Below are 12019 nucleotides of genomic sequence, written 5' to 3'. Positions count from 1 at the left end.
AGCGCGTCGAGGAACGCGCCGCCGGCCGGCTCCGCCGCCGCGAGGGCGGCGACGGGCGTCGCGGCGCCGAGCACGCGGCCCGGCGACGCCCAGACCTCCGCGCGGTTCGCGGCCATGAGCAGCTCGCCGCGCGCGGCGTCGAAGGCGAGCGCGCCGAGGCCCGGCGGCGCGGCCGCGACGGCCACGCGCGCGTCGAGCACCGCGCCGTCGGGCCCGAGGTCGCACGAGTAGACGGCGCCGCCGCCGGCCGACGCGCCGTAGACGACGACGACGCCCGCGCCTGCGCGGCGTCCGAAGCGTCGAGCCGACCGCGACGGCTTCGGCGGGCGCGACGCGAGCGCGCCTCCCGCGCGACGAGCCCTCGACGAGCGACGACGACTCGTCCAAACGTGAGCCGCGTGGACTCGAGCGCTCGAGGGGTCCGACGTTCGGCCGGGAGCCCCCGGACCGCCGGTCGACGCGGGGACCGCGCCGCGGCCGTGGACGAAGGACCCGCGCGCGTCGACGGCGAGGGCGTCGACGGCGCCGTCCCAGGCGCCGCCGAGGTCCAGCGTCGACACGGCGAGCGTCGCGAGGTCGAGCAGCCGCACCGCGCCGCCGCGCTCGCCGACGACCGCGACCGCGTCGCCTCGCAGCAGCGCCTGGGCAGCAAAAGGGTGATTCAACGTCGCTTCAACGTGAGTATTCCGCGCGCGCGCGTTCCGGAAAAAGCATCCGCGCTTCGAGACCGTTCCGAGAGATGATCGCTCGTCCAAAAATCAGCCGAAACGAGTGGAAAACGGCCGAGATATGAGCCTTTGAAGTTGGGAATTTCGCTCTCTTTTGCTGCCCTGAGCAGCGCGACCGCGCGCGGGCCGTCGAAGCGCGCCTCCCAGACGCTCCCGTCGACGGCGGGGCCGGACCCGCCGCCCCAGACCGTGAACACGGCGCCGCTGTCGAGGTCCGCGGCGGACACCTCGTTGCGGCCGTCGTCGACGACGAGGCACCAGGGCCCGGCGCTCGCGCAGGCCAGCGACGCGTAGGACGCCGCGCGCGACGACGGGGACGCGACGCCGACCAGGGCGGCGACGCACGCGGCGGCGAGGGAACCGCCCCGCCCCCCCATGGCGCGCGGCGAGCGGTCCTACGGCGCGGCTGCCCCCATCTCCCCTCTACGCACGGGGTTCAAGTTGAACTTCAACTTTTACGGCATACGGTGCAGCTCTTGCAGGAGCTCGAAGGCTATGAGGCGCGCTGCTGCAGGTGATCCTGCCGCTGCCCTGGCGCCACACGACCTGGCGGCGCACGTCTCGTCCACGTGCTGAGCGGCGCGATACCCACCTGGCGGCGCGCGTCTCGTCCACGCGCTGAGCGGCGCGATGCGCGTGGGCATCCTGCTGCCCTGGGTCGGCGGCGACCTGCCGCCCCACCTGTCGTTCACGTGCCGGTCCATGGCCGGCGGCGCGGCGACGGCGACGCTGGTGCTCGTCCACGAGGCGCGCGCGCGGCGCTCCGTGGCCCCGGCCTGCCGGGCCCAGCCCAACGTCGACGTCGTCGAGCTCCCCGACGGCGGCGTCGCCGCGGCGGTCGGCGGCCGCCTCGCGGCGCGCGCGGGGCTCGACGCGGCGCGCGTCGTCGCGAAGCTCGCGGCCGTGCTCGCGGCGTCGCCGGGCGCGCTCTGCGAGTTCAAGCCCGCCTGGGGCTACGCCTTCGCGGCGCAGCTCGCGCGGTTCAGCCACTGGACTTATACGGACGCGGACGTCGTCTTCGGGCACCTCGACGGCTGGCTCCGCGGGCCCGGCCCGCGCTATGACGTCGAGACGTGGAGCTTCGAGGGCGACGCGGGCCGCCTCTTCCTCCGGGGCCAGTGGGCGCTCCACGCGCGGGGCAACGCGACGGACTTCCTCTGGGAGGCCTGCGACCACCTCGGCGCGCGGCTCGAGGCGAACCTCGACTACAAGCTCGACCACGCGCGGGCGCTCGACGCCGCCGGCGACCGCCGCGCGGCGAAGCGCGCGGAGCGCGCGCGCTCCGACGCGACGCGCGGCGCCTGGGACGCGGCGGCGGCCGCCGCGCGCCTCGACGGCGCGGGCCTCGGGCCGTGCGGCGGCGGCCTCGCGGCCTTCGTGTCCGCGGAGGGCTGCTACTCGTGCGCGGTGCTCGCGTCCGACGCCGCGGCGGCGCGGGGCGTCGTCGCGGCGGTCGCGCCCCTCGCGCACGGCGACCACGAGGCCGCCGCCGTGGGGCGCCTCGCGCGGTGCCGCGGCGACGGCTGCGCGGCGCGGCTCCGGGCCTGGCGGTCCGCGGTCCGGAGCGGCGCCGGCGCGCCGGCCCGCGCCGGCGCCGCGCCGGACGCGGGGCCGCTCGCCGTATTCCGCGACTGCGCGGACATGCGGTGGATCTGCCGCACGGCGCCGCGCGCGGCGCTCCACGCGTCGCCCGCGGCGCTCGGGCCGGGCGACGCGGTCCGCGTCGCGGCCCGCGCGGGCCGCGACGCGGTCCCCGCCGCGACGCGCCTCCGCGGCCGCGCGCCCGGGGACGTCGTCGAGCTCCCGCTCTTCCACTTCCGCAAGTGGATCGACTACGGCGCGTGGGCCTCCGCGGACGACCCCGGCGACGGCGCCGCCTTCGTCGTCGAGGAGTCGGGCTTCCGCGCGCGCCGGCGCCGCGGCGCGCGGCGCGCGCCCGGCCGACCGGCCGCCCCCGCCGCGCCGCCGCGCGCTCGCTAGGGGCTTACCCCGCCCCGGCGTCGTCGTCGTCGCTCTCCGCGTCGCCGGCTCCGGGCTGGACCGCGCCCGTGCCGCTCTCCGTGTCCGACGAGTCCGGGCTCGCCGCGGGCGCGCCGCGGACGAAGTAGGCGTCCGCGTAGGGCCCGCCGTCCTGCATGGAGTCGTAGAGCGCGTGGCAGAGCGCCGCGTAGCGCGGGTTCGCACCCTCCCAGGCGTCGGCGTCGGCGGCCTCCTTCGCGTTGGCCGCCGCGCGCGTCGCGAAGTGCTTCAGGAGGAAGCGGAAGATGTGGTCGTCCGACGGCGCGGCGCCGCATGCGCCGCCGGCGCCGCGGGTCCGCGCGTGGAGCGCCGCGGCGATGGCGGCCTTCGTCGGCGCCGCGGCGGCGGCGCCGAGGCGCCCGGCGCCGCCCGCGGCGCCCGCGCCGCGCGGCGCGGAGCCGCGGTCGGGCCCGTGCGCGCGCGCGGCCTGCGCGAGCGACGGGACCGTGCCGACGGACGACCGCACGTAGACCGGCGGGCTCGTCGCCCGGGGCCCGCGCTGGCCCACGGCGGAGAGGCGCTGCGCCTGCCGCGACGGGTCGAAGGACTTGCCGAGTAAGCGGTTGACCATCGTCGCGAGCTGCGGGCCGTCGCGCGCCGCGCGCTCGCGGACGTGGCGGATGAGCGACGCCTTGAGCAGGAGCCAGCAGCCGTAGCGCTTGATCTGGCGGTGGTGCAGGTTGAAGGACGGCGTCTTCGTCAGGATGTCCACGAGGACCTTGCCCGGGAGCACCTTGAGCTGCGTGACCTCGGTCGTCTTCACGCTGTAGTGGACGAGCTGCGGCTTCCGATTCCCGCAGAGGAGCATGGACACGTCGTCGCCGAAGTACTGCGTGCCCCGCTTCGCCGAGCACTTGAACTGGCCCGCGGACGACGCGCCGAAGACCATGACGTTGCCGACCTCGACGACCTGCGCGGCGCGCGCGTCCGCACCGCGCGGCGGCGCCCCCCCCCCCCCCTTTCTTGTCGCGCGGCCGCGGACGTAGAGCGCGTCGTTGACGGACATGTCCCGGAGCACGACGGTGTCGCGGCCCATGTAGAGCTGGGCCTCGAAGTGGTGCGCGATGCGGACGACGAGCGAGTCCTGCTCGTAAACGAGGCGGAAGACGCGCTCGCGCGCGGCGTCGGTCTCGCAGGTCCGCGCGACGTCGACGCGGTGGTGGGGCACGCCGTACTCGCGCTGGCCGTTGTCGAGGTAGAGGACGTCGTAGGACAGGTACGACGGGATCATGACGACGCGGCACTTGCGGAGGACGCCGTCGTACTCGACCCAGAGGAGCGACCCCTCGGCGACGCCGGCGACGTGCTGCGTCGCGTAGCGGATGAAGGGGATCTGCGTGACGAGGTAGCCCGACACGTTGTTCGCGACGATGTGCTTGAAGCGCGGCGACAGCTTCGTGAGGATCTGCGCGTAGTGGTTCTCGCGGAAGATGGGCTCGCTCAGCGTGATGTACTCCTTGAGCTTGCGCCGCAGGCTCGAGCTGAACTGGTGCTTCGACATGAACTCGGTGAGCGAGTCGCGCGTCTGCTTGAACTTGTTCCCGACGGGGTCGAGGTTCGTCATCGTGTTCGTGAGCTCGCCGAGGAGGAAGCCGAGCAGGATGAAGCCGAAGAGCATGACGAGGATGCCGAGGACGCCCTCGCTGTGGAGGCGGTACGTCGCCTCGCCGTTGAGCGCCATGTTGGCCCAGACCGCGGCCTCGATGTACGTCGCCCACGCGCCGTCGCCCCAGTTGTAGCCCTCCGTGAGCACCGTGTTCGGGCAGCCGCCCGACGTCCCGTCGCCGCCGTCGCCCGCGCCGCCGCGGCTGTGGGGGCCCGAGCCCGCGTCGCAGGCGACGAGCGTGAGCAGGCGGAGCGAGCACGCGGACCAGTGCACCGTGAAGAGGAGCATGACGACGTACTTGGCCGTCGCCTGGAGCTTCGACGAGAAGTCCCAGTGCATGGAGATGGCCTGGATGACGCGCGGCGACTTGAGCACCTTGAGCAGCTTGAAGAACCGGAGCACGCGGACGAGGCGCGCGTACTTGAAGGCCTTGAACACGGTGACGCAGTCCACGGGCAGCACGCTCGCCGCGTCGAAGAAGAACCAGGTCCGCGCGTAGCGCCACGCGATGACGCGCCGGTCGAGGACCCACGCGCGGTTGTTCGCGTCGAAGTAGGACCTGCGCGCGCGTCGAATCTTCAAATCACTCCTTCCGACGCGCGCGGAGTCGAATGGGTTGGCGCGAGCTCTCCTGCCGTGCTTCGAGGACTCGACGAGAGCCATCGATCCGTCCACACATCAGCCGAATCGCCTTCGACGTGACCGAGCTCGAGCGTTTCAAAGTTTCGTCGGGACGTCCCGGACCGGCGGTCGATTCGCGCGCGGAGTCCGACGTGTTGAGGATGAGGAGCATGTCGGCCGCGAAGGCGAGGTTCACCGTCGTGTTCGCGACGAAGAGGTTGCTCTTGAAGGAGCAGCTCTGGTCGTTGACGAACGTGAGCTCGAAGGGCGTCACGATCATGACCTGCGCGGCGCGGCGCGGTCCGCGCCGCGGCGCGCGGCCGCGCGCGGCGCGGGGCGCGCGCGTAGGACGTGCACGCGAGCATGAAGGCGTCCCAGACCATCTTGTGCACCGTGTGGGGGCTGATGACGCCGTTGTTCTCCGAGGGGAAGTGCGTGTGCTTCTCCGTCATGAGCTGCTGGCGCCGGCTCAGGTGCTCCGCGCCTGCGCGGGCGCCCGGCGGTCGCGCGCCGCGGCGCGGGCGCCTCGGCCGCGCGTCGAGCACTCGAGAGGAGCCATCGACGCGTCCGAACGCGACCCGCGTCGACGTCGTCGACGCGGCCGAGCCGGAGACGTCCGAGGCGTCGCCCCGGCTCGCGGGTTCCGCGCGGCGCCGCGCCGCCGTGGGGCGTCTCCTTGGGCGCGAGGTGGGGCTTGAGGAGGAGCGTGATCGACGACACGCGCCGCTTCGACTTGGCCTGCTCGTGGGTCGCGCGGATCGCGGCGAGCGCGCCGCCGGCCTTGCGGCCCTTGGCGAGCGCCGCCGCCTGCGCGTCGCCGAGCGACGGCAGCTCCGTCGCCGAGGACCGCGCGTCGACCTGCGGGGGCCGCGGGCGTCGCGGGGCGGCGCCGGCGCGCGCGGGGCCGGGCGCGCGCGGGGGGCCGGCGGCGCGCGGCGCGGGCGCGCGCGAGGCGGTACGTGAGCTTCTTGCCGAGGTCGTACTCGAGCTCCTCGATGGCGTCGACGGACTTGCGCGGCGCCCGCGCGGCCTCGGCGACCTTGGCCGCGACCTCCGTCGTCGCGCTCGCGACGGCCGTGAGCACCGAGCCGCGCCGCGCGGCCTCGAGCGCGGACGCGCGCCGCGCGCCGCCGCCGGCGAGCGCGCTCGGCCGCCGCCGCGCGGCGGCGGCGCCGAGGGAGTCGCGCGGCGCGCGGACGACGGACGACGCCGTGAAGGACGGCCGCTCGCCCGGCGCCGGCGCGCCGCCCGCGCGCCGGGGCCCGGCGTCGCCGCCGCCGCCGAAGACGCTGAGCCGGCGCCGCGAGCCGCCGGGCGTGCGCGGGGGGTCGTCCGCCGGCGCGTCGCGCGCCGCGCGGAGCGAGCCCCGCGCCGGCGCCGCCGGCTCGGCCTCGCGGCGGAGCGACGCCCGGGGCGCGCCGTCGCCGCCGCCGCCGCCGAGGGGCCCGAGGCTCCGCCGGAGCGACCCGCCGCTGGGCCGCGCGCCGGGGCTGCCGCCGGCGCCCAGCGGCGGGAGCTGGGCGAGGGCGCTGCCGCCGCCCTCGCCGCCGAACATGTCGTTGACGAGGGGCATGAAGGCGTCGCCCTCCTCGCCGGCGCAGGAGCCCCGCCGGCTCGCGGGCGCCTCCGGCTCCTTGGACTCGACGACGGTGACGACGCCGCCGGTCCCGCCGCCGTTCTCGTCCTCGACGACGAGGTCCGACGCCCAGGTCGGCGACACGGACATGGTCGCGGGGACGGCCGGCGCCACGACAGGTCAGGGCCGGGCCGCCGCGTCCATGTCCATATTAGAGGCAGTTTCTTTGGATACGAGGCCTCGTTGACGTTCAGCCTTGTCGACGGTCGCCGCCGCGCGCGGTGTCGGCCGGTCGGGTCGTCGCGCAGTCGCGGCATGTGTTACGCGCCCGCCGCCTCGGGCAGATCCCAGCGCGTCTCCCCCGTCGCCGTGTTCAGGAAGTATGTGTTACGCGCCCGCCGCCTCGGGCAGATCCCAGCGCGTCTCCCCCGTCGCCGTGTTCAGGAAGTAGGTCTGCTGGTGGTAGTCGTCGAACGCCTCGCGCCACTCCGCCGCCGGGCCCTTCGCCTCAGCGACGTGGTCCCAGCGGGGCGTCTCCCAATGTGAGAGGTTTTTGTCCTTGTTGTGGTAGTAGACGTGGCCCGTGTCCTGACACCGCTCGCGGCTGAACGCCGGCGGCGCGCCGGCGCCCGCGCCGTCGTCGGCCCAGCGCGAGGAGCCCGTGGCCCGGTCCACGACGTAGTGGCCGCCCGTCTCCGGACACTCGTATTCGCGGAACCGGTTCGCGGCCACGCAGCCGTCGCCCTCGAAGCGCGTTCGCCGCCGCTCGGCCTTAGCCCAGGCCTCGAGCGCGACGGCCTTGGGGAGCGGCTTGGGCGCCGCGGCGGCGAAGCGCGCGTCGAAGGAGAGCTGCCAGCGCCCCTCGGGCACGAGCGCCTTGGCCTCGTCCACGGTGACGCCGCGGTCGGGGACGGAGACGGACGCGCCCATGCCAACCGACCGAGGGGCTCCCACGATGCCCGTTGGAGATGAAGTAACTTACGGTGTGGGAGCCAAGCCCCCCGGGTATGCCTCTGGCTGGCGGCATTCTTCGTCTTCTGCGTCAGCTCGCTGGTCTTTGGCCGCAGCTCTTCGGCATCTCGCCCGCTGGCCGGCGGTCGTCCTCTTCTGTCGGTGCCCTCGGCTAGCCATTCGTGGTCCTGAGGTTGAATCGGTCTGGTCCAGCCGGAGTTTCTGCTCGTTTGCGTGCGGGTGCCCTCGTCCTCGTCCTCCCCCGTCCCTGGGCGAGTACGGTGGGTGGTGGTCCTCGAGCCCACTCAGACGCTACCGCCCGGCGCCTACTCGCTCTGAGAACTGCCTGCGGCCTACCTCCCCCCCCCCTTCCCCCGGCCAAAGGGCGCTCGTCGAGTGCGCATCCCCTTCAATAACTAGTCCAACTTAGTTCGCACTTGTTCAAGTTGCAGTCCGTCCTCTTTGTGATGGCTGATGCCTTCGTCGAGGCCTGGGCCGCGTCGGCCTCCGACAAGGCGCGCATCGAGGCCTTCGCGGGTTGGCTCAAGGCGCGGCGGCCCCTCGACGCCGGCGCGCGCCACGCGGCGTTCCGCCTGCGCGCGGCGCTCGCGACGCTCGACGAGGAGGCGCGGGCCTGCGAGCGGCCCGGGCGGCCCGCGCGCGCGGCCGGGTCGCCGCCGCCGCCGCCGCCGCGGTCGCCGCCGCGGTCGGGCTCGGCGTCGGCGCTCTGCCGGTCCGCGTACAGCGCGCACGAGGGCTCCGACGACATCTGGCTCTTCGGCTACGGGTCCATCCTCTGGCGCCAGGGCTTCGAGTTCGAGCGGGCGCTCGTGGGCCACGTGAGGGGCTACGCGCGGCGCTTCCACCTCGGCGACACCGCGCACCGCGGCGTGCCCGGCGCGCCCGGCCGCGCCGTGACGCTCGAGGCCGGCGCGCCCGGCGACGTCTGCTGGGGCTGCGCGTTCCTCCTGCCCGCGGCGTCGGCGGCGCGCATCGTCGAGGGCATGGACGTGCGCGAGGCGGCCTACGAGAAGCGGTCGCTCGACCTCTACGGCCGCGTCGGCGCCGCGCCCGTCGTCCGCGACGTCATCGCCTACGTCGTCGCCGACTGCCCGGCGAAGCGCGCGGCCGCGGGCTACCTCGGCCCCGCGCCCGTCGCGGCCATCGCCGCGACGATCGCGGCGTCCGCGGGGCCCTCGGGGCCGAACGCCGACTACCTCAAGAACCTCGACGCGTGGCTCCTGGACCACGGCGTCGAGGACGACCACGTGCGCTCTGTCGCGCGCGCCGTCCACGGGCTCGAGGCGGCGCGCGCCGCCGCGGACGGCGAGGCCCGCGTCGGCGACGACGGCGGCGGCGCCGCCGCGCCCGGCGTCCGGGGCCGCGTCGTCGTCGACGCCGGCGCCGCGGAGGTCGTCAGCAACTGCGCGCGGTCGCTCCTCGCCGTCGGCGTCGTCGACGTCGTCGGCGACTTCGCCGCGGGGGACGCCGTCGCCGTCGAGACCGCGCGCGGCGCCGTCGTCGCCCGGGGGGCGGCGTCCTACGCCGCCGCGGACCTCCGCCTCGTCCGCGGCTGCCGGAGCGCGCGCTGCGCGGCGCTGCTCCCCGCGCACCCCGGGGAGCCGGGCGTCGTCGTCGCCAAGGGCCGCATGACCCTGGCCTAAGCGACCCCCCCGAGCGGCGCTCGAGCGCTAGAGCGCGAGCGCGGCCGCGTCCTCGAGCTCGGCGGCGACGACGCACGCGTCCGTCGCGTAGGCCGGGAGCCCCGCCGCGGACGCGCACGGCTGCGCGGTCGCGAAGTGGCCCCCGCCCGGGCACCGCCGGCAGCAGGCCGGCGCGGCGAAGTGGCGCGCGGCCCGCTTCTTCGCGAGGTGGGGCCCCAGGAGCGCCGCGCAGTGGCCGAAGCGCGCCGCGGGGCCCGCGGCGGCGGCGGCGGCGAAGCCCGCCCACCAGGCGAAGTCGCAGTGCTGGCGCTCCGCGACGTCGGCGCTCGCGGCCTCGGCGTGGGCGGCCCAGGGCTTGGGGCCCGGCGCGTTGTAGTGGACGAGGGGCAGCGCCGCGTAGGTCAGCGACGCGTAGGAGCCGAGCGTGAGGCCGTAGTAGTACCACATGAGGCCCTGGCCTGGGCAGCAAAAGGGTGCGAAATTCCCAACTTCAAAGGCTCCTCTCTCGGCCGTTTTCCGCTCGTTTCGGCTGATTTTTGGACGAGCGATCATCTCTCGGGACGGTCTCGAAGCGTGGACGCTTTTTCCGGAACGCGCGCGCGCGGAAAACTCACGTTGAAGCGACGTTGAATCACCCTTGTCCTGCCCTGGCCCTGGCCCGTGCCCGCGCCCGCGAGGTCCCACGTCCGCGACGCGCGGCCCGTGACCTTGGCGCAGGACCGGGGCACCGGCGGCGGCGCGCCCGGCGGGTCGAAGGCGCCGCCGTCCCAGAGGCGCCGCAGCGCGCCGCCCGCGTCGCCGACGCCGTCGAAGCCGGCGGACGCGAACGGCTCGCGCGAGCTCCGGCCTGGGCAGCAAAAGGGTGATTCAACGTCGCTTCAACATGAGTGTTCCGCGCGCGCGCGTTCCGGAAAAAGCATTCACGCTTCGAGACCGTTCCGAGAGATGATCGCTCGTCCAAAAATCAGCCGAAACGAGTGGAAAACGGCCGAGATATGAGCCTTTGAAGTTGGGAATTTCGCACCCTTTTGCTGCCCTGGCTCCGGCAGGGGCACCGATTGCGCACGACGACGTCGTTGAGCGCCGCGAGGTGCGCGCGCCCGGCGGCGCCGTCGCGGCCCGGGCGGACGACGAAGACGCCGCTGTTCACGGGCGCGGTGCACGTCCGGTAGCCGACCTGCGCGGAACTCGCGTCGTCGCCCCGACGTTGACGCGCGCGCGCGTTCGAACGGTTCGACGCGCGTGCTTCGGCCCCGCTTCGAGAACTCGACGAGAGCGATCGATTCGTCCCAACATCGGCCGAATCGACGTCGATGTGGCCGAGCTCGAGCATGTCAAAGTGTGGTCGGGACGTCCCGAACCGGCGGTCGACGTCCGCGCGGTCGCCGACGAGCGCGGCGCCGCGGCTCAGCGCGAGGAGCGGCGCGAGGGGCGCCGTGACGACGACGTCGAGGTCGAGGAAGAGCACCGCGTCGTAGCCCTCGAGGCGGTAGGCCGCGAGCTTCATGTAGTTGAGGTTCCGCCGGAGGAACGGGTACGCGCCGTCGAGGAGCCACGGCACGAGGTCGCGGACGGACGCGCGGTCGAGCGCGTCGCCGACGAGCGCCGCGAGCCGCGCGACGAGGGCGCCGTGGGCCGCGCGCCAGCCGGGCGGCGCGGACCGCCACGTCGCCGGGTCGTGGGGCGCGCCGGCGCCGAGCGGGCCCGCGAGAAGCACCGCGTCGCCGCCGAAGCCGCCCGCGCCGCGCGCGGACGCGAAGAGCGCGAGCGCGGCGCAGGCGGACTGCTGCACGAAGCCCTCGTCCGCGGCCTTGTGGCCCGAGACGACGAGCGCCGCCAGGGCCACGCGCTCGCGGCGCGTCGCGTTCGGCGACGCCGCCGGCGACGCCGCGGCCAGCGACGCCGCGGCCAGCGACGCCGCGACGACGACGCGCCACATGGGTCACCGACGGGGCGACTAGGCGCGCGCCGTCCGGGCTGCGCCCGGCGCCGTCGGGGCTGCGCCCGCGCCGCGTGTCCGCCGGGCGCCCATAATTATTAAAGAGATGGTGCCGTACAATATTAAACAGTTGAAGCTCTCGAGCCCTCGCGCGCCATGGCCCTGCCTCGACGCGACGGAGGCCATGCCTCGACGGAGGCCTCCGCCGTGCAGGCCGCGGACCCGTGCCTCGACGCGACGGCCCTCGTGGACGGCGCGCCGGCCGTGCTGTCGTCGGCGGCGTGGCACGCGCTGCTGCACGGCGGGCGCGACGCCTTCTCGAGCGTCGAGGAGGCCGAGGCGCTCGCCGGCGCGGCGCCGCTGGCCTGGGACGCGCTGCTCGACGCGCTGGCGCTCGTCGCGTCGGCGTGCCGCCGGTGCGCGGCCTGCGCCGACGACCTCTTCGGCGCCGGCGGCGCGCCGCTCGCCGCGGCCGTCGCGGCCGCGGCCGCGCCGCTCGACGCGTGCCGGCGCCGCGCGGCCGCGCTCCGGGAGGTCGTCGAGCGCTACGGCGCGGCGGCGGCCGGCCGCGGCGGCGACGCCGCGCTGCGGGACGCGGACGACAGATGCGCGGCGCTGCTGCGGGACCTCGCGCGCGACTGCGAGGCGCTCGGCGAGGGCGAGGCGCTCGTCGCGCCCGCCGGCTGGGCGTCCGCGGACGGCCGCGGCCACGCCGTGCTCCTCGTCGTCGCGCGCGGCGGCGGGGCCCTCGGCGGCGACGGCTGGGGCGGCGGCGGGCCCGGCGCGTGCTCCGTCGCCGTCGTCAACGGCGGCGCCGACCAGGGCAGCAAAAGAGAGCGAAATTCCCAACTTCAAAGGCTCCTTTCTCGGCCGTTTTCCGCTCGTTTCGGCTGATTTTTGGACGAGCGATCATCT

The 12019-nt window shown here is 75.3% G+C and overlaps 2 protein-coding genes across 2 annotated transcripts in view; one reads left to right on the top strand and one right to left on the bottom strand.

Annotated features, from left to right (window-relative positions):
• Positions 1–9192: 9192 nt before the first annotated feature.
• AURANDRAFT_67636 (hypothetical protein) lies at positions 9193–11104 on the bottom strand (the record flags this gene model as incomplete). Its single annotated transcript, XM_009043150.1, has 4 exons — positions 9193–9623; positions 9791–10012; positions 10141–10342; positions 10475–11104. 4 exons carry the CDS (start codon positions 11102–11104, stop codon positions 9193–9195), a joined length of 1485 nt encoding a protein of 494 aa, XP_009041398.1.
• Positions 11105–11260: 156 nt separating this feature from the next.
• Positions 11261–12019, top strand: part of AURANDRAFT_67635 (hypothetical protein) — a gene marked incomplete at both ends in the record, with an annotated part of 5470 nt that continues 4711 nt past the window's right edge. Inside the window, one exon of the mRNA XM_009043208.1 lies at positions 11261–11905. Within this exon, the coding sequence (XP_009041456.1) occupies positions 11261–11905 (645 nt within the window). The remainder of the gene's footprint in view (positions 11906–12019) is intronic.

This window comes from Aureococcus anophagefferens (genome assembly GCF_000186865.1).
Source record: "Aureococcus anophagefferens unplaced genomic scaffold AURANscaffold_45, whole genome shotgun sequence".
NCBI lineage: Eukaryota > Pelagophyceae > Pelagomonadales > Pelagomonadaceae > Aureococcus > Aureococcus anophagefferens.
The sequence above is the reverse complement of the archived record's forward strand: the minus strand, read 5'-3'. Positions and strand labels throughout refer to the sequence as shown.